The 24,921-nt window shown below is 43.6% G+C and overlaps 1 protein-coding gene across 2 annotated transcripts in view; it reads left to right on the forward strand.

Annotated features, from left to right (window-relative positions):
- The window catches only part of LOC140734170 (mitogen-activated protein kinase kinase kinase kinase 4), a 321,905-nt gene that overhangs the window by 237,568 nt on the left and 59,416 nt on the right, over nt 1-24,921 (forward strand). For both annotated transcript variants that reach the window (XM_073057807.1, XM_073057808.1), the window contains one exon: nt 23,967-24,101. In XM_073057807.1, the coding sequence (XP_072913908.1) occupies nt 23,967-24,101 (135 nt within the window). The remainder of the gene's footprint in view (nt 1-23,966; nt 24,102-24,921) is intronic.

Consider the following 24,921-nt stretch of genomic DNA (forward strand, 5'->3'; position numbering starts at 1 on the left):
AGAAACAGACATACAGATAGAACGAAACTGAGAGACACACACAGTGAAAGAGAGAGAGAGAGAGACATACACAGAAAAAAGCAGGGAGAAAGAGACACGCACACATAGAAAGAAACAGAGTGAGAGAGACAGACAGAGAAAAAACAAAGGGAGACACGCACACACCCAGACACAGAGAAATAAATAGAGGGAAAGAGAGAGGGACCACACACACACACACACACACACACACACACACACACACACACACACACACACACACACACACACACACACACACACACACACAAAGAGACTCACAGAAACACAGGCAAGGAAACGAGAGAGAGAGAGAAAGAAAGACAGAAGGAAACAGTGAAAGAGAGAGACAGACAGAAAGAAACAGACAGAGAGACATAGAAAGAAACAAAGAGAAACACGCAGAAAGAAAGAGAGAAATGGAGAGAGGGACAAGTAGAGTCAATGTTTCAAGTTAATGACCAATCATCCAGAACATAACTGCCTGACCAGTATTTACAGCAAATTTTCAGATTTCTAGCATCTATCACCTTCTGCTGTTGAGCCTTGCTGTAAAGAATTGCCACCACATTTTCTCAACATAAGGCAATCTATTTCTCTCTGGCTGGGAAGTGGCCAGTATTGGCAATTTTCTTCTTGACATTCCTATTATTATTCTTGACATCCCTATCATTATTATTATTAATGAGAAGGTTGGGCTTTCTAAACCCTAATATTCATGGTGTGAGAGCTTAACCGTTATTTCCCTGCCTCAGAAGTGTAGAACCAGGGGCGAGCACTCAGTAGATGGGTTAGTTAATTAGGAATAGTGGAAACATTTCTTAACTTGGTAACAGAGAAGGGATTGGAGTATTGGAATTTACTGTCTCAGGGAAATGAAAATATTCAAAGTATTTTCAAGACTGAGAATGACAGGTATAACGACACTAAAGGTATCAGGTGAGAAAAGGACAAGGTACATTAAGATTTAAAAATAAGCTTTATTTGTACATCATAACATCAGAACATACAGAGAAATGCAGCATTTGCATCTTTGCTTGCGATGTGTTGGGGGCAGTTCTCAAGCATTGCCAGTCTTCCACCCCCAACATCCATTACCTTCTCACAACTCACTAATCCTAACAATACACCTCTGTAATGTGGGAGGAAACCAAAGCATTCGGAGGAAACTCACACGATCATGGAAAGGATGTACAAACTCCTTACAGGCAGCAGCAGGAATCGAACCCTGATCTAACATCTGGTATTGTAACGTGAATGCGCTAACCACTACTCCATCTTGCTGGCCCCTTGATTAGGCATCATATTTAATGTCATATGCGGCCATACGTCCAACTCTGTTTCTACTTCTCAAGTTCTTCCTTATCATTTACAAACTTGGCCATTTTGTATTGAGCTTTTAAAACTGACGTGCTGAAGGGTCGAAAGTGGCACCAACACAGCTCGCTAAAGCACTCAACTCAGTAGACACCCCACAAGGGCCTCACTCCTCCTGCAATTGCTTCCCTATATAAGAGCATCAAAGGTTATGGGGAGATGGAGGAGAATGGGGCTAAGAGGCAAAATAAGGCAGCCATAATGGAATGGTAGAACCTACCTGATGGGCTGAATGGCCTAATTCTGCTTCTATGTCTTATGGTCAACATTCAAGGTTTACTCAGAAGTTTTAATGTGTTTATGGTGATGTGATCCAGTTCTGGTTGCTCTTTTATTGCTCCTATTTTGGGTGATTTTTGAATTGGGGCAGTCTGCAGGTAATGAACACTGAGCTGAACTGAACTGAAATATGCTTTTTGTTTTTGTATTTTATATTGTGTTTTTGCTTGCTCTCTTGTTGGGGTTTGCACAATTTTTTTTTGCATGGGAGAGGGGGTTTGATGCTTTTCTTTGAACGGTTGTATACTGCATACGTGCTTTGATAACAAATGTACTTTGAATCTTTGAATGTTAATGAAGCAGCCATTTTGAGGGACCTTTTCAACACCTGAAAAAAAGCAGAATTTGACCAAGCTCCATGGATTTTTGACCACGTCACTTTGGTCCATGCATTTTTTTTGTAATATTCTTCTTTGCATGCTTATAAAACAAAACATCTGGACAAAACAGGTCTTCCTCATGTGAAGCCACTTCTGTTTCTTCACACCAAGGTTTCATCACATTATCTGGTGGCAAATGGTTCCTTCAGTTTCCCAGTGAAAGACTGGAGAGACTGGACTTTTCTGTATCAGATATCTTTTTGTGCATCTGATGCTCAAATTTCCATTCCGGTGACACTAAATCCATTTTCAGTGTCAACAGTTAATTCAACATCACTGCACATCCAAGGATATCTCTTCCATTCCGGGAAATGCATTCTGATGTCCTTGTCCTGGACTCTTCTCTTGTGTTTGCAGGACCCTGTTGGATATTGTCACTTTAGAATGCTGTAATGCCAATTCATTCATTTATTGGCGGTTAGCAAGGGTAGGTGGCGGGGGAGCTGCGTGGCCATGGTAGTAGCAAGGACTAGATCTCAAGTCATGGTGTCAGGAAAGAGACATTGGAGCCTGCGCACTCCACCGGAGGCAGAATGGCGCAGTGTCCAAGCTAGAGTCAGCGCTGCCCCCACCCCACCCCGTGTTCACACAGCAGACGGCGCACTGTAGTGTGGTCAGCTTCAGATTTCTGCAACGTTCATGGATTCAGAGTCCTGGACTATAGTTTTTTTGTGTGACTCTGATTTACTGATATCTTACATATGATTGCTACCTTATACGCGCCTTGTGCTGTGTGTGGCTGTTCGTACTGTGTTTCACATCTTGGCCCCGGAGTAAGGCTGTTTCATTTGGCTGTATCCATGGGTATATATGGTTAAGTGATGGATAAACTTGAAATTAAACTCAAAAATATCTGGAGCTCACAATTATTTATCTAGTTCTTGGTGATAATTGTTTATTTATTTTTGTATTTGCATGGTTTGACTTCTTTTGCATATTGGTTGTTTGTCAGTCTTTGTGTGTAGTTTTTCATTGATTCTATTGTAGTTCTTTGTTCTGCTGTGAATGCTTGCAAGAAAATGAATTTCAGGGTTGTATATGATGACATATATGAACTTTGATCATAAATGTACTTTGACTTTGAGAATCTGGTGTATTAATATCAGAAGTTGTTAACAGAAGAGATTGGGCACCATGCTAGTGTAGCAGTTAGCGCAACTCTATTACAGCTCGTGGCATCAGAGTTCGGAGTTCAATTCTGGCATCACTTACATGAAGTCTCTGTAGGTCCTCCCCATGGAAAGAGTGGGTTCCCCCCCCCCCCCCCCGGTGCTCTGATTTCCTCCCACAGTCCAAAGACATATCGGGTAGGGTAATTGGTCATTATAAATTGCCCTGTGTTTAGGTTAGGGTTAATCAGGTTTGTTGGGGGTTGGTGGGGCAGCGTGGCTCGAAGGGCCAAAAGGGCCTAGTCTGTGCTATATCGCTAAACAAATAAGTATTGGTGGATGCTAGACTCTGAAGGTGTGTAAGATGATAAGAGGCATAGATTGAAGCTTCTCCCCAGTGCAGAAATGCTAATTCAAGGGGGGCATCACTTTAAGGTCTATAGAGGGGAGGGATGTCAGAGGTAGGTTTTTACCAAGGTGGTGGTAGAGGCAGATACATTAGGGGCATTTAAGAGATGCCTATATAGGCACTTAGATGAGGGAAAAATAGAGGACTATGTGAAAGGGAAGGGTTAGATTGATCCTGGAGCAGCTAGAAGGGTCAGCACAGCATTGTGGGCCAAAGGGCCTGTTCTAAGTTTAAAATGCACTGCTAGAGTAACTAGTAATTCAAAAAGTCAAGCACCATCTGAGGAGGATGAATGAATACATGATGGTTTGTGTTGAGACCCTGCAGCTTACAGAGAATTAGAATTGGTTTATTGTTAATTACATTAGCAATTTATTCCTATAGTCACGACGAGAGAAAGGTTGGTCTGTACATCTCTGTAGACCAATCTACTTCAGAGATGCATGGTAGCGTCATGGATAGCGCGATGCTTTACAGCGCCAGCTCTAATATTGGGGTTCAATTCCTGCCAACGTCTGTACGGATTTTGTACGTTCTCCCTGTGGTTGCGTGGGTTTCCTCTGGGTGCTCCAGTTTCTTCCCACATTGCAAAGATGCACAGGTTAGGGTTAGTGAGTTGTGGCCATGCTATGTTAGCACTGGAGGCATGGAGACATTTGTAAGCTGCCCAACACAATCTGCATTGATTTGATTCGATGCAAACAATACATTTCACTGTATGTTTTGATGTGCATGTTACAAATAAAGTTAATCTTATTTTAAGATGTATTCCTCAAGTATTAACTTAATCCTTGAGGCTCTGGCTGGAGGTTTGTTCAAACCTGTCAGCATTCACAGATACATCTGTTTCCAATTCCCTATTTACTCCACTGAATATCTTTTTTGTGTGTTATTTCTGATACTGTTCACATTCCTCATTCTTATCTCCCAGTGAAGCTCCTTTATCTTCCTTATTTCCCTTTGAACTGTGGCGGTGATCCATTTAGGATCAGGGATTTGAATCTATGCATGCTGACTTCTGCTGTGCAATGTCAACTGAGACGTAAATAAGTAATTTCCCTCTGTCTATTTCAACTCTTTCCTTATGGCCTTGGTTTTGCCCCCATTGCACCAACTCGCACATCATCTATGACTTCATCAAGCTGTAATCGCAATTACCCAAGTGTGTCATGAGCTGTATTTTCTGCAGGCAGTGGATTTGCTTTCCATTTCTGAGCTGAGGAAAGAGCCACTCCCTGTACCTTCTCAGATGTGCTGGCCCATGAAGCAACTGTGCGTCATATTTACTGATTCTGCCTGAGATGATCGTGCAATCCTATTTTTTATGTAGTTGCTGAAATCCCACATGGTACCATAGCAGTTAGTGTAGTGCTCTTATAGCTTGGGATTTCGGAGTTCAGAGCTCGATTCCGACATCGTCTGTAAGGAATCTGTATGTCCTCCCCGTGAAATGCATTGGGTTTCTCCAGCTCAGCTCAGGTTTCCTCCCACAGTCCAAATTAGTGGGTTAAATGGTCATTGTAAATTGTTCCATGATTAGGCTAGGGTTAAATCGAGGGCTGTCAGGTGGCATGGGTCGAAGAGCTGGAAGGGCCTGTTCTGTGCTCTATCTCAATAAATAAATGAATCTCACAATTACATCAATGCACACAGAATGCTGGAGGAATTCAGCAGGTCATGCAGCATCGAAATCACATTTACATCCCCACGTTGGCGCTGGATTAAGTATTGAGTCTGTCCTGTTATCTTGATCTTGCAATGTTCTCTCGCTTTGGTGGCTGTCTTTGTTCTGGGTACTTTATTTCTTTTACCTTCCAGCCTCTTGTGGTATGTTCAGCACTTTGCATCGTTGTATTTCTTATCTCTCTGAATGTGTACGGCGGTATTTGTCTCCATCTACTGGAATAATCCCACTTGCAGTCTTAGTGCATTTTCCAATGTCTGCACGTATTCCAGTTGAGAAATCACTCCACAGGAATTTCTACACCTCCAGGTTCATCCTCATAAATAACAGTTCACTGATAAAATTTTTAGAAATCTCTCCTCCCTCATCTTGTTCCATTCTCCATTCTGGCTCCCCTCTCACCCCTTCTTTTCCTTCACCTGCCTTTCAATTCACTCTGGTGCCCTGCTCTTTCCCTTTCTTGGTTAGTTCACTCTCCTCTCCTAACAGATTCCTTCTTCAACATTAAAGATTGCTTAATGTCATTTTCTGTACAAAAGTGTAAAGGAGAGCAAAATATTTGTTATTCTGGCTCTGATGCAGCGCCAAAAGAAAAACCACAATAAGTTTAGGAGCACAATGAACATAAATGCATAAGATAGCTTATGGACAGTGATTGTATGTACATAAAGTGATGCTAGGTCCAAGAGGAAGCTGACTGACAGAAAATGATAAAGTGGGGTCAAAGTAATGGACAGAGCTGTTGATTAGCCTTACTATTTTGGGAAAGTAACTGTTTCGGAGAGTGGTAGTTCTGTATGGATGCTACATGGCCTCCTCTCTGATGGGAGTAGGGCAAACAGTCCAGGTGCAGGGCGGGTGAGATCTTTCCTGATGTTACTGGCCCTTTTCCGGCACCTTTCTGCATTACCTCCTTGACGGTGGGTAGGCCGGTGCTGGTGATGTATTGGGCTGTTTTGACTAGGCGTTGAGCCCTTCTGTCCGTCACAGAGCAGCTTCCGCACCGTGCAGTGATGCAGCCCGTTAGGATGCTGTCTGTTACGCATCTGTAGAGTATAGATGTGCGTAGACCAGCTCTCTTCAGCCTTTTCAGAAAGTAGAGGCATTGGTGAGCATTCCTGATTGTGTATGATGTGTTCTAGGACCACGAGAGATTGTGCAAGATGTACACTCCCAGGAGTTTGGAACAGCTCACAATTTCCATTGCTGTGCCACCAATATAAAGAGGGGTGTGAATTCTCCTGAAGATGATAAACATCTCCTTTGTTTTTTCTGACAAAGAGGAAGAGGTTATTTTTTTTTACCTATCATCTCCCTGCTTCTCACCATTCCCCCTACCCCACCACCTACCTTTCTCCTCACCTAGCTTCATCCATCACCTGCCAGCTTGCACTCCCTCCCCTCCCCACACTACCTTGTTCCGGCTTCATTCTCCTTCCTTTCCAGTCCTGACGAAGGACCTCAGCCCAAAGTATCAACTGTTTATTCTGCTTATTCCTCTCCCTAGGAGCTGCCTGACCTGCTGAGTTCCTCCAGCATTTTGTGCGTTTCGCTCTGAATTTCCAGCATTCGCTGAATCTCTCGTGCATAAAAGTTCACCCTGCCCTGTTTGCATTTGATGTTTAACAATACACACAGTGGTCACTAAGTAGTCATGGTCTTCTGCGGTAGCTCATCTACTTCCAGGTTCGACGTGTTGTGTGTGCAGAGACCATCTTCTGCAATCCATTATCTGAGTTACTGTCGCCTTCCTGTCAGCTTGAACCACCCTGGCCATCCTCCTCTCACCTCTCTCATTAATAAGGCATTTTTGCCAAAAGAACTGCTGCTCACTGGCTGTTTTTTTTTTTGTTTTTCACACCATTCTCTGTAAACTTTACAGATTGTTGTGTGTGAAAATCCCAGGAGATCAGCAGTTTCTGAGATACTCAAACCACACCATGTGGCACCATCATTCCATGGTCCAAGTCACTTAGATCACATTTCTTCCCCCATTCTGATGTTTGGTCTGAACAACAACTGAACCTCTTAACCATGTCTACATGCTTTTATGCAGTGAGTTGCTGCGACATGATTGGCTGGTTAGATATTTGTATTAATGAGCAGGTGTATGGGTGTACCTATTAAATCGGCCACTGAGTGTAGTTGACAAGGAAACAAAGATGGAGGAAAATGAGCCTCCAATGACTGGCATAAGCACAATTTCCTGAATGGCTTCACAATGCTGCATGAGATAGTCTTCTCTCCTACAAGTGTGAATCTACTAACCTGCCTTTAACATGCAATGGACCTGCCATCGCAGAGATCCCACCATCAACACCATGCATGAGAAAGTTAATATAAATCCCATGAGCTATATGTCATCAGAAGTCACACGAAATGCTGGAGGAACTCAGCAGATCAGGCAGCATCTATGGAAAGAAATAATCAGTTGACATTTCGAGCCAGGACCCTTACGTTGACTGTTTACTTCTCTCCATAGATGCTGCCTTACCTGCTGAGTTTCTCCACCATTTCTTGTGTGTTGCTCTGGATTTCAAGTATCTGTAGAATTTCTTGTGTTTACAAGGCCAGAAGATACATTATGGATATTTATGAGACTCTTAGATAGGCACATGGATGAAAGAAAAAAATAAGCGCTATGTGGGAGGGAAGGTTTAGATTGACCTTGGAGTATTTTAAAGAGTTGGCACAATACCTGTACTGTGCCGTACCATTCTATTTTCTATATTCTATTAAGATGGCATTCTGCAGTGAGTGATTCACCTCACCTATGACTTTTTGACCTCTGACTCTCCAAAACCTTTCCACCTTGTACCAAGTCCGCATCGAGACTACAATGTGATACGCTCCTCTAGCCTGATTCAGCGAAAAACACCATGCAAGACAAAGCAATATGTCTGAATGGCATCTCGTGTACATTCACTTCCTCCACTGCAGCTCTGTGGCTACAACGCATACCATCTCTAATGCGCACCGCACTTCCTCAAACAAGCTACTCTTTGACAGCACTTTGATGTTACCAGCAGGAAAGATAAGGACAGCAGGTGTATGGGAACACCATCAGTTGCAGATTCCCCACTGAGGTGCATGCATGTAAATGTATAATCACTCCTTCTCCATCACTGGATCTGAACCCTAGATCTGACTCATCAGCACTGTGGGAGTACCTTCACCAGAACGTTATAATGACTCAAGAATGCCATTCTCCACCACTTTTTAAAGGGTAATTTATAATGGGTCATTACGTTATCTTTGACAACAACACCCAGATCCCAAAAATGAATCAAATAATTTTTAAATGTTGCTAAAATCTGGATTCAATGTCTTTCATTAATGAATGATAACCATCAATTCTTGAATGATAACTGAGTTTTCATCAATGTGTTTGGCTTTAACTTCCTTCTATCCCTCATTCCCCTGCCACTCCCTCATGGTTTCACTGACCACTCTCAGATTTATGTTGAACGTAATGATATCCCATGTACTCATTTGATTGCTGTGTACCCATCTTTTATATGGTTGTTAAATCCTGGAAATGGGACAATTGCATTAGAGCAGTGGTTCCCAACCTTTTTTATGCCATGGGCCAATACCACTAAGCAAGGGATTCCCAACAGGAATTAGAGAGTGTGATCACTACAATCCCATTAACATTCTGCTCACCTACTTAACCTATGAACGATTTCCCTTCTATTTTGCAAGTACAATGTCAAAGGAATTCACTTTTCTTAATTAATGAGCAGCTCATCAAGATGTTGTCTCACAGCACCAGAGATCTGGGTCCAATCCAAACCTCATGTGCTGTCTGCATGGAGTTTCCACATTCTCATTGTGACACTGTGAAGTTCCTCCTGGTGCTCCAGTTTCATCCTACATCCCGAAGACCCTTCGGTTTGTAGGCCAATGGGTCTTAATGGGTAAATTGCCTCAAGTGTGCAGGAGATCTGGGATAATGATGGAGGGAAACAGCAAATATGGGGTATTAATATGATTCGGGCAAATGGACTAGATTGAAATATTAGCTTTATTTGTCACATGAACATCGAAACAAAGAGTGAAATTTGTAATTTCTGTCCAACACATTCCAAGGATGTGTTGGCAGCAGCCCACAAGTGTCACCATACTTCCCGTACATCAGTGAATGTGGGAGGAAACGAGAGCCACCAGAGGAAGCCCACACAGACACGGGGAGAACCTCCTTACAGGCACTGGCAAGAATTCAACCTGGTCTGCTGGCGCTGTGAGGTGCTACGCTAACTGCAACACTATCGTGCCAACGTGTGGTTGATGGTTGGTACAGACCCAGTGGTTGACATGGACTCATCATTTGTTCCATTCTTCTAAATTACAACATTGATCACACTTAAAACATAGTTATTTGATAGGTATTTGGGATTTCTTCAGACACAAATGGGATTTTCCTTCTAAGTCTCCCCACAGTCTGTTCTCTCCCATTACAGTATTTTGCTGAATTATTTTGTATTTTATTTAATTATTGAGATGCAGCACAGAACAGGCCTTTCCAGCCCCTCGAGCCACGCCACCCAGCAACATCCCAATTTCATCCTAGCTTAATCATAGGACAATTTACAATGACCAATTAACCTACCAACATCTTTGGACTGTGGAATGAAACCAGAGCACCCAGGGGAAACACTGTTGGTCACAGGGAAAACATACAAACTGCTTACAGGCAGCATTGAGAATTGAACCCAGAGCACTTGTACTGTAAAGCATTGTGCTAACATTATGCTCTCATGCCACCCTGGAGGCTAATGGGTCACTGTAAATTGCCTCAAGTACGCACGAGAGAGGTAGATCTGGGTAGAATTTGGTACAGCTGCAACCAATCCCACAGTTTAGCAAACTTCTCTATCTTCTGGCAACACACACAAAATGCTGGAGGAACTCAGCAGGCCACGCAGCATCTATGGAAAAGGTGTTTCAGGCAAAGACCCTTCAGCAGGACAGTAAATATTCTGTTCCAGTTTGTTGCACATGGTAATGTAAGCTGCTCCTGCAGAGGGTGCTCTCCTCAACCTCTGCTCCTTCAGCCCTCATTGGTATTTGGTTTTATCAATGTATGTTTATATTTATCACAAATATAATGTGAGTGTTACCTGTGGTAAGAGGCTGGAAAATTCACTGTGACACGGAGTTTGACTTTGATGGGTGCTGATGAGAAATGAGCGGAGGAAAGTTTAAAGAAGATGTGTGGGGCAAATATTTTACTCGGAGTGGTCCATGCTGAGGCAGATGCTAGCAATAGTGGTGGAGGCAGATATGATGGTGGTATTTACAAAGCTGTTAAACACATGAACTATGCACAGAGTGGAGGGATATGGATTATGTACAGACAAAAATGATTTAATTTAATTGGGCTTTATGTTTAGCACAGATATTGTGGGCTGAAGGACTTGTTCTTATCCTATGCTGTTCCACGTTCAACATTCAAGCCATGCCCAATTCTTAAGGGGTTGTTCTAGCTTCTATTCAGGTTCAGACTGAGATTTATTTTTTACATTTACAATCTTTGCCTTAAATTATACCCGAAAACGTGGCCTCCACAGCCATCTGTGGCAATGAATTCCACAGATTCACCCCTTTCTGGCTAAAGAAATTCCTCCTCATCTCTGTTCTAAAGCCACGTCCTTCTGTTCTGAGGTTGTGCCCTTTGGTCTTAGACTCCCATAATACTGGAAACATTCACTCTATCTGGTCCTTTTAGTATCTGATATATTTCAATGAGATCCCCCTTCATTCTTCTAAACTCCAACGAGTTCAGGACCAAAGAAATAAAATGTTCCTCCTAAGTTACCCCTTTCTTTCCCAGATCATTCTTGTGAACCTCCTCTGTATCCTCTCCAATCCTTTCTGCTCACAATCCCAAAGCTGTTCACAATACACCGTGGCAGTCTAACCTACAACTCATAATGTGTCATATTAGCATTTCCTTGCCACCGACTCAACCTACAAGTTAATCTGCAGGGAATCTTCCACTAGGATTCCCAAGTAGCTTTACACCTCCAATTTCTGAATTTGCTCCCTTTTAAAAATAGGATATGGTTTACTCATTCTCCCTCTCTTCGGGTAAAACCAAACTGCAGATTCTGGATATTTGAAATAAAAACACCAAAGCATTGGAAACGCTCAGCACATCAGGCAGCTTCTGTAGAGAGAGAAACAGAGTTAAGATCATTCCACTGATGCTAACTTCTGTGTGTCACCAGCATTTGGTCCACAGATGCTTGCCTGACCCGCTGATCAACAGGATTTATAGTGTAGGGGGAGAGAGCTAGTATAAAGTAAAGTGCTGAAAGGGTAGGGGTTGGCAAGTGATAGATGGAACCAGGAGAGGTTATTAAGATGAAGGTAAGATAAAATTAGCTTTATTTTTCAATTGTACATTGAAACAGTGCTGAGTACACTGAAATGTGTCATTGTGCATCACATCAAATCAGCCCAAATTCTGCTGGGCAGCCTGCAAGTGTCTCTGTGTTTCTGGCGAAAGCATATCATGCTCATAAGCAACTGGATGTCTTTGGAATGTGGGTGGAAACCGATTCGGTCACAGAGAGAACATACAAAATCCTCACAGACAGTGGTAGTACCGTAAGAGCTTTAAGCTACCACTTCGCTACTGTGCCGTGCCAAAAGGTTGATGATGTCTCAGTAGGAGTTGCAAGCTGAACTTTCACTCCTGTTTGGATGCTGCCCGACCTGTTGACTAATTCGGGCATTTATCTATCTCCGCTGCGATCACTGCGTAACACTAACTGCTACGCTGTGAGGTGGTTAGCAGTAGTACACAGTTAAAATTTCAAAGTAAGTTATTATCAAAGCACATATATGTCACCATATACAACCCCCCAGATTCATTTTCTTGTCGGCATACTCAATAAATCTATAGAATAATAACCATAACAGAAAGACCATGTTTACAAAGGATAACAAATTGTGTAACTACCAAAAGATAGAAATAATAATAAATAAACAAGCAATAAATATTGAGACCATGACGCAAAGAGTTGGTAGACAGAAGTTGAGCGAATATTGCCTAATTGCCCAGGTCTATGCCAGGTGTTCTTGTAGAACTGGAGTTAAAGGTGCAGAGAGAAGAAGTTGCTGACAAATGAACTTGATGTTATGATAAATGGCTTTCAGCATCTCTGTTAGCAGAAACAGCGTGTTGCCTCGGGATTCTGATAACCAAAGACTGTAGGAAGGGTTGCTTCCTCTGTCCCAGCATTATCAGGACTTTGGAGAGGGTGCAGGATGCTGCCTGGATTACAGAGCATGTGCCTTAGAGAGGCTGCACACACTTGGATTGTTTTCTCTGGAGGGATAGAGACTGAGATGAGATCTGGTTGAGATTTATAGGATTATGAGAGGTGTAGATAGAGCAAACAGACAATATCTTTCCTTCCCAGGGTTGAAATGTCTAATATCAGAGGGTGTGCATTTAGGTGTGAGGGGACATAAGTTCAAAGGAGATGTGAGGGGCAAGTTTTTTACACAAAGTGGTGGGTGCCTGGAGTGGTGGTAGAAGCAGAAACATTCGGGACATTTAAGAAACATTAAGATAGGAACATGAATGTGAGGGAAATGGAAGCATATGGACATTGTGTTGGCATTGCGTTTAGTTGGTTTTTTGATGACTAATTTAATTGGTTTGTCACAACATTGTAGGCTGAAGGGCCTGTTCCTGTGCTGTACTGTTCTGTGTTTGACTTCTGATTGAAACATATAAGATTATTAAGGGATTGGACACACTGGAGGCAGGAAGCATGTTCCCGCTGATGGGTGAGTCCAGAACTAGAGGCCACAGTTTAAGAATAAGGGGTAGGCCATTTAGAACAGAGATGCGGAAAACATTTTCACCCAGAGAGTGGTGGATATGTGGAATGCTCTGCCCCAGAAGGCAGTGGAGGCCAAGTCTCTGGATGCATTCAAGAGAGAGTTAGATAGAGCTCTTATAGATAGCGGGGTCAAGGGATATGGGGAGAGGGCAGGAACCGGGTACTGATTGTGTATGATCAGCCATGATCACAGTGAATGGCGGTGCTGGCTAGAAGGGCCGAATGGCCTACTCCTGCACCTACTGTCTATTGTCTATTGACTTCATGCTTGTGCTGTCTCAATAGTAACTTGTTAACATCTGGCAGGAATTCCTTTTAATTCAGATTGTTTTTCTAATGATAAATACTTAACAGACAAAAGCTAAAGGCTAAGAATGGTCTGGGGAATGTTGTTGTTCTGTACGGTTTATAGTACAACCCCGTTTGTATTCCTCTGGCAATAGAAGATCTGGTTCCCATTACAGCTGGTGCTGAAACGCTGTGGCCAGCTGGTGGGGCTGCGCACCATGTGGCCAGCATCACAGCGCTCCGATCCCTCTCCAAGCTGCCGAGGCGTTACGGTGAATATTCAGACACAGCGCATGCATTATGAATGCTCGTCGCTACCCAACATCTGGTCATTACTTTTTTTATCCCTTGAGCAGGGATAGAGGCTGTTGGCCGGTCATGCGTTGGACTGGCTGTGTGTAACCGATAGTCACTGTGACTTGGGTAGTGATGAGATGAATGCCAGCAGTTACACTTAACAATGCACAACGGCTCAGAGTGAACTTTTGACTTCCAACTCAAATTAGAACTGCTTCAAGAGGGCTAAACTCAAGTGGAAATTCAGTTAATTAGCAATTTTCAGAATAAACGGGTCAATGGAGAGGCTTGGTTATTTATTTATCTTCTTACTTAGAAATACAGCACAGTAACAGGCCCTTCCAGCCCAATGAGCTCACAACTACACCCATGTGATCAATTAACCTACGAACCTTATGCCCTCAGAATGTGGGAGGAAGCTGGAACACGCGGAAGAAACCCACACAGTCATGGGAAGAAGGTACAGTCTGCCCGCAGACAGCGGTGCAATTGAACCCAAGTCACTGGCTGTAATAGTGTCAGGCTAACTGCCAGGAATAATGTTGGTTCTCCCGGAGGGTGGTAAATCTATGGAATTCATTGTAGATGCCAAGTCATCGGGTATATTTAAAGTGGAGGCTGATAGGCTCTTCATGACTGAGGGTGTCCAAGGTTTTGGGGAAAAGGCACGAGAGTGAGGTTGAGAGAGAAAGTAAATTCAACGATGATTGAATGGCGGAGCAAATTTGATGGGCTGAATGCCTTAATTCTGCTGCTGTGCCTTTGACCATAATTCAGGTGAAACACGAATGTCTGCTCCCTGTTCAGCTGCAAACTGACCAGCAGAGGGCTTGCTGTTCAAGCAGTATCCTTGCTGTTCCTAACAGTGTGCTCTTCTGGACTGAGATCGCAGATGTTGTTCCTGGGATTTGTTGGAGCCACTCTCCCAGTCCAGGTGTCACAGCTCCAATCAGGTTTATTAACTTAGCAGCAGCAGTTCAATGCAATACATAATATAGAAGAAAAAAATGAAGTAATAATAATAATTAATTAATTAATTAATAGATAAATAAATAAATGAATAAATTGCACTATATGTATTTTGAATAGATTAAAAATCATGCAAAAACCAGAAATAATATATATTTAAAAAGTGAGATAGTGTTCATGGGTTCAATGTCCATTTAGGAATCGGATGGCAGAGGGGAAGAAGCTGTTCCTGAATCGCTGAGTGTGTGCCTTCAGGTTTCTGTACCTCCTACCTGATGATAACAGTGAGAAAAGGGCATGCCCTGGGTACTGGAGGTCCTTAATAATAGACGCTGCCTTTCTGAGACACTGCTTCTTGAAGATGTCCTGGGTATTTTGTAGGTTAGTATCCAAGATGGAGCCAACTAGATTTACAACCCTCTGCAGCTTCTTTCGGTCCTGTGCAGTAGCCCCTCCATACCAGACAGTGATGCAGCCAGTCAGAATGCTCTCCACGGTACATCTATAGAAGTTTTTGAGTGTATTTGTTGACATACCAAATCTCTTCAAACTCCTAATGAAGTGTAGTCGCTGTCTTGCCTTCTTTATAACTGCATCAATATGTTGGAACCACGTTGGATGCTCAGAGATCTTGACACCCAGGAACTTGAAACTGCTCACTCTCTCCACTTCTGATCCCTCTATGAGGATTGGTATGTGTTCCTTCATCTTACCCTGCCTGAAGTCCACAATCAGCTCTTTTGTCTTACTGACGTTGTTGCTGCGACACCACTCCACTAGTTGGCATATCTTGCTCCTGTACACCCGCTCGTCACCATCTGAGATTCTACCAACAATGGTTGTATCGTCAGCAAATTATTGATGGCATTTGAGCTATGCCTAGCCACACAGTCATGGGTATAGAGAGAGTAGAGCAGTGGGCTAAGCACACACCCCTGAGGTGCACCAGTGTTGCTCATCAGCAAAGAGGAGATGTTATCACTAATCTGCACAGATTGTTGTCTTCCAGTTAGGAAGGGGTGTGTGTGTGTGTGTGTGTGTGTGTGTGTGTGTGTGTGTGTGTGTGTGTGTGTGTGTGTGTGTGTGTGTGTGTGTGTGTGTGTGTGTGTGTGTGTGTGTGTGTGTGTGTGTGTGTGTGTGTGTGTGTGTGTGTGTGTGTGTGTGTGTGTGTGCGCGCGCGCGCGCATAAGATTCTTGCACAGTGCTTCCTGTTCATTCACCATGTGCAGTGTCGCATGATGTGGGAGATCAAAGTCTTTGACCGTGACAGTGGCAAATTTTTCTGCAGAAGTGGTTTGCCATTGCCTTCTGCTGGGCAGAGTCTTTACAAGACGGCTGACCCCAGCCATTATTAATACTCTTCAGAGATTTTCTGGCTGGCTTCAATGGTCACATAACCAGGGCTTGTGATCTGCACCGGCTGCTCATACGACCATCCACCACCTGCTCCCATGGCTTCACGTGATCCTACTCACCTTGCTCAAGGCTAGTGGAGGGAAAGAGCGCCTTACACCTCCTTTGGTAGAGATGTGTCTCCACCCCACCACCCAGATCTACTGTACCTGACAAAATAAACATGGAATCATTACACTACAGCACAGAAACAGGCCCACTAAACTATCATGTCGCCTAGTCCCAGCGACCTGCATGTGGAACTATCTCCATAATCCTCTCACCATGTCCTTAACCAAATTTCTCTGAAATGTTGAAATCAAACCCAAATTCATCATTTCCACTGGCTGCTTGTTCAACACTCCCACTACCCTCTGAGTGAAGCAGATCACCCTGATGTTCCCCTTAAACTTCTCATCTTTTACCATTCATTCGTTACGTGCTGTGTCATATGACGTAGGTGACTGTGGTCTCACGACCATGATTTATTTTCTGAGAAGATTTTGGACAGAAGTGGTTTGTCATTGTCTTCTTCTGGGCAGTGTCTGTACAAGTCAGGTCACCACAGCCATTATCAACACCCTTCGGAGATTGCCTGGCGTCAGTGGTCACATAACCAGGGTTGTGATATGCTCCAGGGTCGTAGGACTATCCGCCATCTGCTCCCATGGCTTCATGTGACTCTGATCGGGGGGCTAAGCAGGTGTTACACCTTGCCCAAGGGTGACCTGCAGGCTAGCGGAGGGAAGGAGCGAGTTAGACCTCCTTTGGAAGAGACGTGCCTCCATTTCACTCCCCACTTTCCCTCTTATGTAAATATTTAAGTACAAGAACTCCCAAATGCCTTTACACATCTGATTTCTGAATTTGCTCCCTGTTTATTGTTGTCTGAATGCATGCCTTCAAAATGCCTTAGATCTCTTCACTGTGTTAAAACTGCCATATAAATGTCAGCTGTTGTTGAACACCCTGAGCAAGCACATTGTGTCAATGCCCCAGGATAAGCAGATCTAGTACCCTGACTGGAGCAATCTCCTCCCCCCCCCCCCCCCCCCATTGGTCTGTACCTTATTGTTTGTTTGTAACATTGACAGTATTATTGAAAGATTGGGGTGAATTTTCCCTGTGCTACATTTTGCATGCAAATGAACATCATTCCTCCAGAGCACCCTCGGCTGGACAATGAAGTCGCTAACAGAACGTTCTAATATTGTAAAAATAAGGAACATTATTGAGGTATGTTAGATAATGAGCGACATAGACAAGGTGAAAACATGTAGACTTTTCCCCAGAGAAAGGGTGTCCAAAGCAAGTTCCTTATTGGTATCCATTGGCGGGACTGAATTACAAACCTAAAGATCCTCGACAGGGCAGTGTCATAATTGTAAAAGCACAGCTTTGGTGGACAGGGCAAGTCATATCATGCCTCTGAAGGATTCCCGAATCCCCAAGCAGCTTTTGCTGGGCAAGAGGAATCGAGGCAGGCCCCAGAAGAGGTTCAAAGATTGTGTGAAAACTAACATTGCCCGTGCTGGGCTTGTACCAAAATGGCTGGAACAGAGTGTTTAAGACCAGAGTGTTTAAGACCAGAGTGGCTGGTGAGCATTGGTTAGAACCGCTGACAACAACCTGGAGCAGAGACAACGAGCAGTACTTATCGCTGCTCGACAAAGAAGGAAGGGAAAGGGTGTGTTGTCATTGGAGAGAGTCCAGAGGAGGATCACAAGGATGATTCTGGGAATGAAGGGGTTAACATGGAGTGAGCATTTGGCAGCTTTGGGCCTGTACTCACTGAAATTCAGAAGAATGCGTGGGCATTTCATTGAAACCTACTGAATGTTGAAAGGACCACACAAGGTGGTTGTGGAGAGAATGTTTCCTATGGTGGGAGTGTCCAGAACTAGAGGGCACAGCCTCAAAATTGAAAGGTGACCTTTTAGTCCAGAGGTAAGGAGGAATTGTTTTAGCCAGAGAGTAGTGAATCTGTGGAATGCTCCACCACAGACCGTAATAGAGGCCAAGTCCGTGGGTATATTTAAGATGGAAGTTGATCGTTTCCTGATCAATCGTGACAGCAAAGGATATAGTGAAAAGGCAGATGTACGGGGTGAGTAGGAGCCCGGATCAGCAATGATGGAATGGCAGAGCAGACCCGATGGGCCGAAGGGCTGAATGGCTTAATTCTGCTCCTATGTCTTGTAGTCTTATGGTCCAAAACAATAGCAACAGCTCTACTTCCAGATCCAACACAGTTTTCACATCCTTATTGTAGACAACTATGTCACTCACAACTTGGATTCAGCAGCCACCCATGAACACACAACAGAATTGCACAAATCGAACCGTCATAGTTGGACACGATGGACAACCAATCACTTATTAGTGCAAAAATAAGGAACATGATAGAGGCACGCAAGATCACGAGGGGCACAGACAAGGGGGGAGCATATCGTCTTTTCACCAGAGAGAGGTTGCTAAAAGAAAGAGAGCATTAGTTTAAGATCGGGGGAGTGAGAGATTTGAAAGGGACAGCTGGGGGGGGCAGAGGTGAGGGCAGCTTCTTCATGCAGAAGGTAGTCCTGCATGGGGAATGAGCTGCTGGACATCATGGCTGAGGTGGACTGCTCAGTATAATTTAAAAGCCTTCTGGATAGGCACGACGGTAGCACAGCTGTTAGCGTGACACTCCAGAGTTCAGAGTTCAATTCCGCTGCTGTTCTGTGAGAAGTCTCTGTACGTCCTCCCTGTGAAATGTGTGGGTTTTCTCCAGGTCCTCCAGTTTCCTCCCACAGTCCAAAGACGTACCGGGTAGGTTAATGGGTCATTGTCACCGGGTGGGTAAATTGTCCCATTATTAGATTGCGGTTAATCGGGGTTGTGGGGTTGCTGGGGCAGCGTGCCTCAAGGGGCTGGAAGGGTCTACTCCATGTTTATCACTAAAATTAAAATAAACATAAAGTAAGTATACTGATAGGAGAAATTTCGAGGACCATGGGCCAGATGTGGGCTGATAGCCCAGCTTGCTGGGCCACCCATTTGGCCTGGATGAGTTGAGCCGAAGAGCCTATTTCAATACTCCATGACATTATAACTGGATAACTCTACTTTGATTTGTCAAATTGGAGACCTAAATGAAGCTTTAAAAAATTCCGAGGGTTTTGACTAGCTGTTGCTCTGTACAACAGATGTGTGCACATAGCGATGGTCACACAGTGTGATTCTATAAAGGACTGACTCTCACTGCGGAGGCTCGGTGCCAGAACAGTGTCACACTGTTTGCTGCCTTGCGATGATTTAATGCTTTCAGGCCTTGCATGTTGATGATGATTTGCAAACTCAAGTGTACAGTCTGACCCCATCAAAGTGCCGTGGTCTCCTGTCACAACAAACCTACTCAGAATGTGACTACGTTAATCCATTTGAAATGCAACATGGAATACTCATTCTGCATCATTGCTTCCAGTGGCAAGTTCAGAAAGAAAGCCAATGATAAAACATAAGCTGAACCAGTGATATTTGCCCCTCCCCCAAATCCACTGCACAATCTGTGTTATAGATCTGTGGCAGACTCCCCTAATATAGGAAACATTCTCTCCACATCCACTCTATTCATCCCTTTCAAAATCTGATAGGCTGCAATCAGATCACCCCTCATCACGAACAATGATGAGATGGCCTACAGACAGGAGATGGAAGAGCTTGAGGCCTGGTACAAGTCAAATAACCTCTTCCTCAATGTCAACAAGACAAAGGAGACGGTTATCGACCGCAGGAGAACTCGTACCACTCACAACCCTCTACATCAGCAGTGATAACTCTGAGCAGTTTCAGACTCCTGGGACAGTCACATCATGCACAACATCTTGTAGTCCCAGAACACATTCTACATAATCAGGAAAGCTCACCAACATCTCTACTTTCTGAGGAGGCTGAAGAGAGCTGAACTTTGCACATCTATACTCATGTCATTCTACAGATGCACAAAAGAGGACATTCTAACATGCTGCATCACTGCATGGTACAGAAACTGTACTGCGACAGATGGGAAGTCTCCTCCACGAGTTGTCAATGCCACTCAATGCATCACCAGCACCAACCTACTTGCCATCAAGTACATATATACAGAAAGATGCCAGAAACATCATGAAGAATCCCACACACTCTGCTCATGAGCTGTTAGTCCCACTTCCATCAGGGAGAAGGCGATGTCACATCAACACCAGAACCACCACTCAAAAACAGTTACTTTCCCCAAGCAGTAAGGCTGATCAACTCCTCCACCCACTAACCCACCTTTCCACACCTTCAACCACCACTACTTTATCATTTCCTGTCAGAGTCACCTTATGTAGAGCCTAGCATCACTTTACAGACATTCAATCAAACTATGTATGTAGGCTAACTTATGTATTTATATTTATTGTCCTTTATTATATTGTGTTCTTTATCTTGTATTTTTTGTGCTACATCAGATCCAGAGAAACAATTATTTTGTTCTCTTTTATACTTGTGTGCTGGAAATGACACTAAACAATCTTGTCGTTCTTCTAAACTCCAGCGAGTTTTGGCCCAGAGCCATTAAACACTACTCATACATTAACGCTTTCATTCCTGGGTAATTTTTATAAATGGATATTGGAAGTATTCAGCAGGTCAGCCAGCATCAGTGCTTACTCTGTTTCTTCTCCCCTTCGATGCTCCCAGGCCTGCTACTTCCAGCATTTCCTAATTTTATTTCGGATGTCCTGCATCTACGGTTTTTCAAAGTTCAAAGTAAATTTATTATCAATGTACATATATGTCTCCATATACTACCTTGAAATTCATTTCCTTGCAGGCTTTCACAGTAGAACAAAGAAGTGCTTAAAAATCAATGAAAAACTACTCACAAAACAAAGACAATCAATTTGCAAAAAAAACAACAAAAAACACTAATAATAAATAATACTGAGAACATGAGTTGTAGAGTCCATATATATAACCATATAACAATTACAGCACGGAAACAGGCCATCTCGGCCCTTCTAGTCCGTGCCGAATGCTTACTCTCACCTAGTCCCACTGGCCCGCACTCAGCCCATAACCTTCCATTCCTTTCCTGTCCATATACCTATCCAATTTTACTTTGGATACTATTGTCATTAATGACAATACCGAACCTGCCTCTACCACTTCTACTGGAAGCTCATTCCACACAGCTACCACTCTCTAAGTAAAGAAATTCCCCCTCGTGTTACCCTTAAACTTTTGCCCCCTAACTCTCAACTCATGTCCTCTTGTTTGAATCTCCCCTACTCTCAATGGAAAAAGCCTATCCTCGTCAACTCTATCTATCCCCCTCATAATTTTAAATACCTCTATCAAGATCCCCCCCCCCCAACCTTCTACGCTCCAAAGAATAGAGACCTAACTTGCAATGCTTTGATTTATAAAGGCCAACATACCAAAAGCTTTCTTCACCACCCTATCCACATGAGATTCCACCTTCAGGGAACTATGCACCATTATTCCTAGATCACTCTGTTCTACTGAGTCCTTGAAAGTGAATCTGTAGGTTGTGGAATCAGTTCCGAGCTGAGGTTATTCCTGCTGGTTCAGGAGGCTGATGGTTGTAGGGAACCTGGTGGAGTGGGACCTGAGGCTCCTATACCTCCTTTCTGATGGTAGTAGTGAGAAGAGAGCATGGCCTGGATAGTGGAGGTACTTGATGTTGGGCACTGCACTTTTGTGCAGCGTTCCTTGTGGATGTGTTCAATGGTAGTTAGGGCTTTGTGATGTACTGGGCTGTATCCACCAGTTTGTCGGCTTTTCCATTGGTGTTTCATACCAAGCCGTGATGCAGCCAGTTAGGGCACTCTCAACTGTACATCTGTAACTCTCGCTTTGGCTACCAGCTAAATATAGGAGGTGATAACCCCTGGCCCGGCCAAACTTAACCATATAACAATTACAGCATGGAAACAGGCCATCTCAGCCCTTCTAGTCCGTGCCAAATGCTTACTCTCACCTAGTCCCACTGACCCGCAGTCAGCCCATAACCCTCTATTCCTTTCCTGTCCATATACCTATCCAATTTTACTTTAAATGACAATACCGAACCTGCCTCTACCACTTCTACTGGAAGCTCATTCCACACAGCTACCACTCTCTAAGTAAAGAAATTCCCCCTCGTGTTACCCTTAAACTTTTGCCCCTTAACTCTCAACTCATGTCCTCTTGTTTGAATCTTCCCCTACTCTCAATGGAAAAAGCCTATCCATGTCAACTCGATCTATCCCCCTCATTATTTTAAATACCTCTATCAGGTCCCCCCTCAACCTTCTACGCTCCAAAGAATAAAGACCTAACTTGTTCAACCTTTCCCTGTAACTTAGGGGCTGAAACCCAGGTAACATTCTAGTAAATCTTCTCTGTACTCTTTCTATTTTGTTGACATCTTTCCTATAATTCGGTGACCAGAACTGTACACAATACTCCAAATTCGGCCTTACCAATGCTTTGTACAAATTTAACATTACATCCCAACTCCTATACTCAATGCTTTGATTTATAAAGGCCAGCATACCAAAAGCTTTCTTCACCACCCTATCCACATGAGATTCCACCTTCAGGGAACTATGGAGCATTATTCCTAGATCACTCTGTTCTACTGCATTCTTCAATGCCCTACCATTTACCATGTATGTCCTATTTGGATTATTCCTACCAAAATGTAGCACCTCACACTTATCAGCATTAAACTCCATCTGCCATTGTTCAGCCCACTCTTCTAACTGGCCTAAATCTCTCTGCAAGCTTTGAAAACCTACTTCATCATCCACAACGCCACCTACCTTAGTATCATCTGCATATTTACTAATCCAATTTACCACCCCATCTCAATAAGAAATCTCATTTGGGTGGATGCTGCGCGATGTGTCCCCTGTTATAAATCAGTACCCCAAAATAACAAACAGTGCACAATATGTGATTAAACGGTTAAGCTTTATAATTCTTACTTTGACTATATGTTAGTAAAGAAAACGAAAAAAAAAGAAAAAGAGCCAAAACTTATGAAACAACATGGAGATGTTGGCACAATGTTGGAGCTCACTGATAAGCCAATCATCCACCATCGACCTCCCCCGATCATCGCTGCCCTTCGGACGCTCGCTCCAAGTCCACCCCGACCGGAGGTCTACCAATTCTCTCCATTCACGTCTTCTCTCCTCACCTCCCCCCGGCAAAAGACCGTAAAAATCTCTCTTCCAGCTCACAAGAAAGAACAACAGCATTCTAAACTCCGTTATCTCTAGTCATAACCCAAACATTGCTGCTACAGAGAAACCCTTACATTATCAGTGAAACCTTACAGCATGTTACACATCTATACAAGTTTGTCAAGGTTTTAGATAAAATGGTCAATCTGTGCAAATTTCTAAGTAAGTAGAGGCACTGCCGTACCTTCCTTGTAATGGCACTTACATGGTGGTCCCAGGACAGATCCTTTGACATGATCACCTCCAGGAATTTAAAGTTACCAATGCTCTCCACCTCTGATCTCCTAATGAGGACTGGCTCATGGACCTCCAGCTTCTTCCTCCTGTAATCAATAATCAACTCTTTGGTTTTGCTGATATCAATCAGATTTTCAATCTCACTCTTATTCATCACCTCCTTTGATTCTGCCAACATCATTGGTGTCATCAGCAAACTTAAATATGGCATTGGAGCTGTACTCAGCCTCGTAGTGATTAGAGCAGGGGGATGAGCACACAACCTTGTGGTGCATCTGTGCTGATGCCAATTGACGTTTTTCCCTTTAGCGGTGAACATTGGTCTGATTCATGCCGCGATGCCAACTGGCACAGTGTGGAACACTTCTTGCTTTGAGTGCTCATCGTGATACTGTTCACCCCACAGGGAAGAAGAACAAGCTGAGAGTTTATTACCTGTCGTGGCTGAGAAACAAGATACTGCGCAATGACCCAGAAGTGGAGAAGAAACAAGGCTGGGTGTCGGTTGGTGATCTGGAAGGCTGTGTCCACTACAAAGTTGGTACGTGTTGATCATCTGGGGGATGGGCTGTTCACTACTCCTGCCTTTGCAGTGGGTTGTTGCTTCTGCTTTAAGGAATGATTTTCTGTTGCTCAGCTAACATTCAGAAATGTTGGCACAAGGTTCAATCCCCCTTCCTGGTTCCATCCAACTACCATACCCACAGGCTTTCTCCAGCTCCTCCATTAACTATGTTTGGTTCCACCTACCATACACCTGTCCCCAAATGGTTTCCATGATCCTATTATCGTCTTTTTGCCCTCCAGCAGCCAACTCCAACCTTCACAGTTTCCTTCCCCATCTATCTTCATCTCTGCAAGCAGCAGGTTCCATGCACAAATCATACTCTGTATAAAAAAGTACCTCTGACTCCCAACACCCCCCCGCCATATTTTATTCTAATCACTTCATATCCTCTCATATTGGCCACTTCTGCCCTGGGAAAACAAGGACAAACCAGAAGACTGAGTACAGGATTAACGGTGGACAAACCAGAAGATTGCATACAGGATTAATGGTCAGTTACTTAAGAGTGTGGATGAACAAAGGGACCTTGGAGTTCAAATCCATACATCCATCAAGGTCACTGCGCAGATTGATAGGGTAGTTAAGAAGGCCTATGGGATTATGGGATGCTAGGCTTTATTAACAGGGGGATTGAGTTCAAGAGTAGAGAAGTCGTGTTGCAACTCTACAAATCTCTGGTGAGGCCACACTTAGAGTATTGTGTTCAATTCTGGTCACCTCATTATAAGAAGGATGTGGAAGCTATGGAGAGGGTGCAGAGGAGATTTACCAGGATGTTGCCTGGTTTGGAGAA

Source organism: Hemitrygon akajei, chromosome 10, assembly GCF_048418815.1.
Source record: "Hemitrygon akajei chromosome 10, sHemAka1.3, whole genome shotgun sequence".
In the NCBI taxonomy this organism is placed as follows: domain Eukaryota; kingdom Metazoa; phylum Chordata; class Chondrichthyes; order Myliobatiformes; family Dasyatidae; genus Hemitrygon; species Hemitrygon akajei.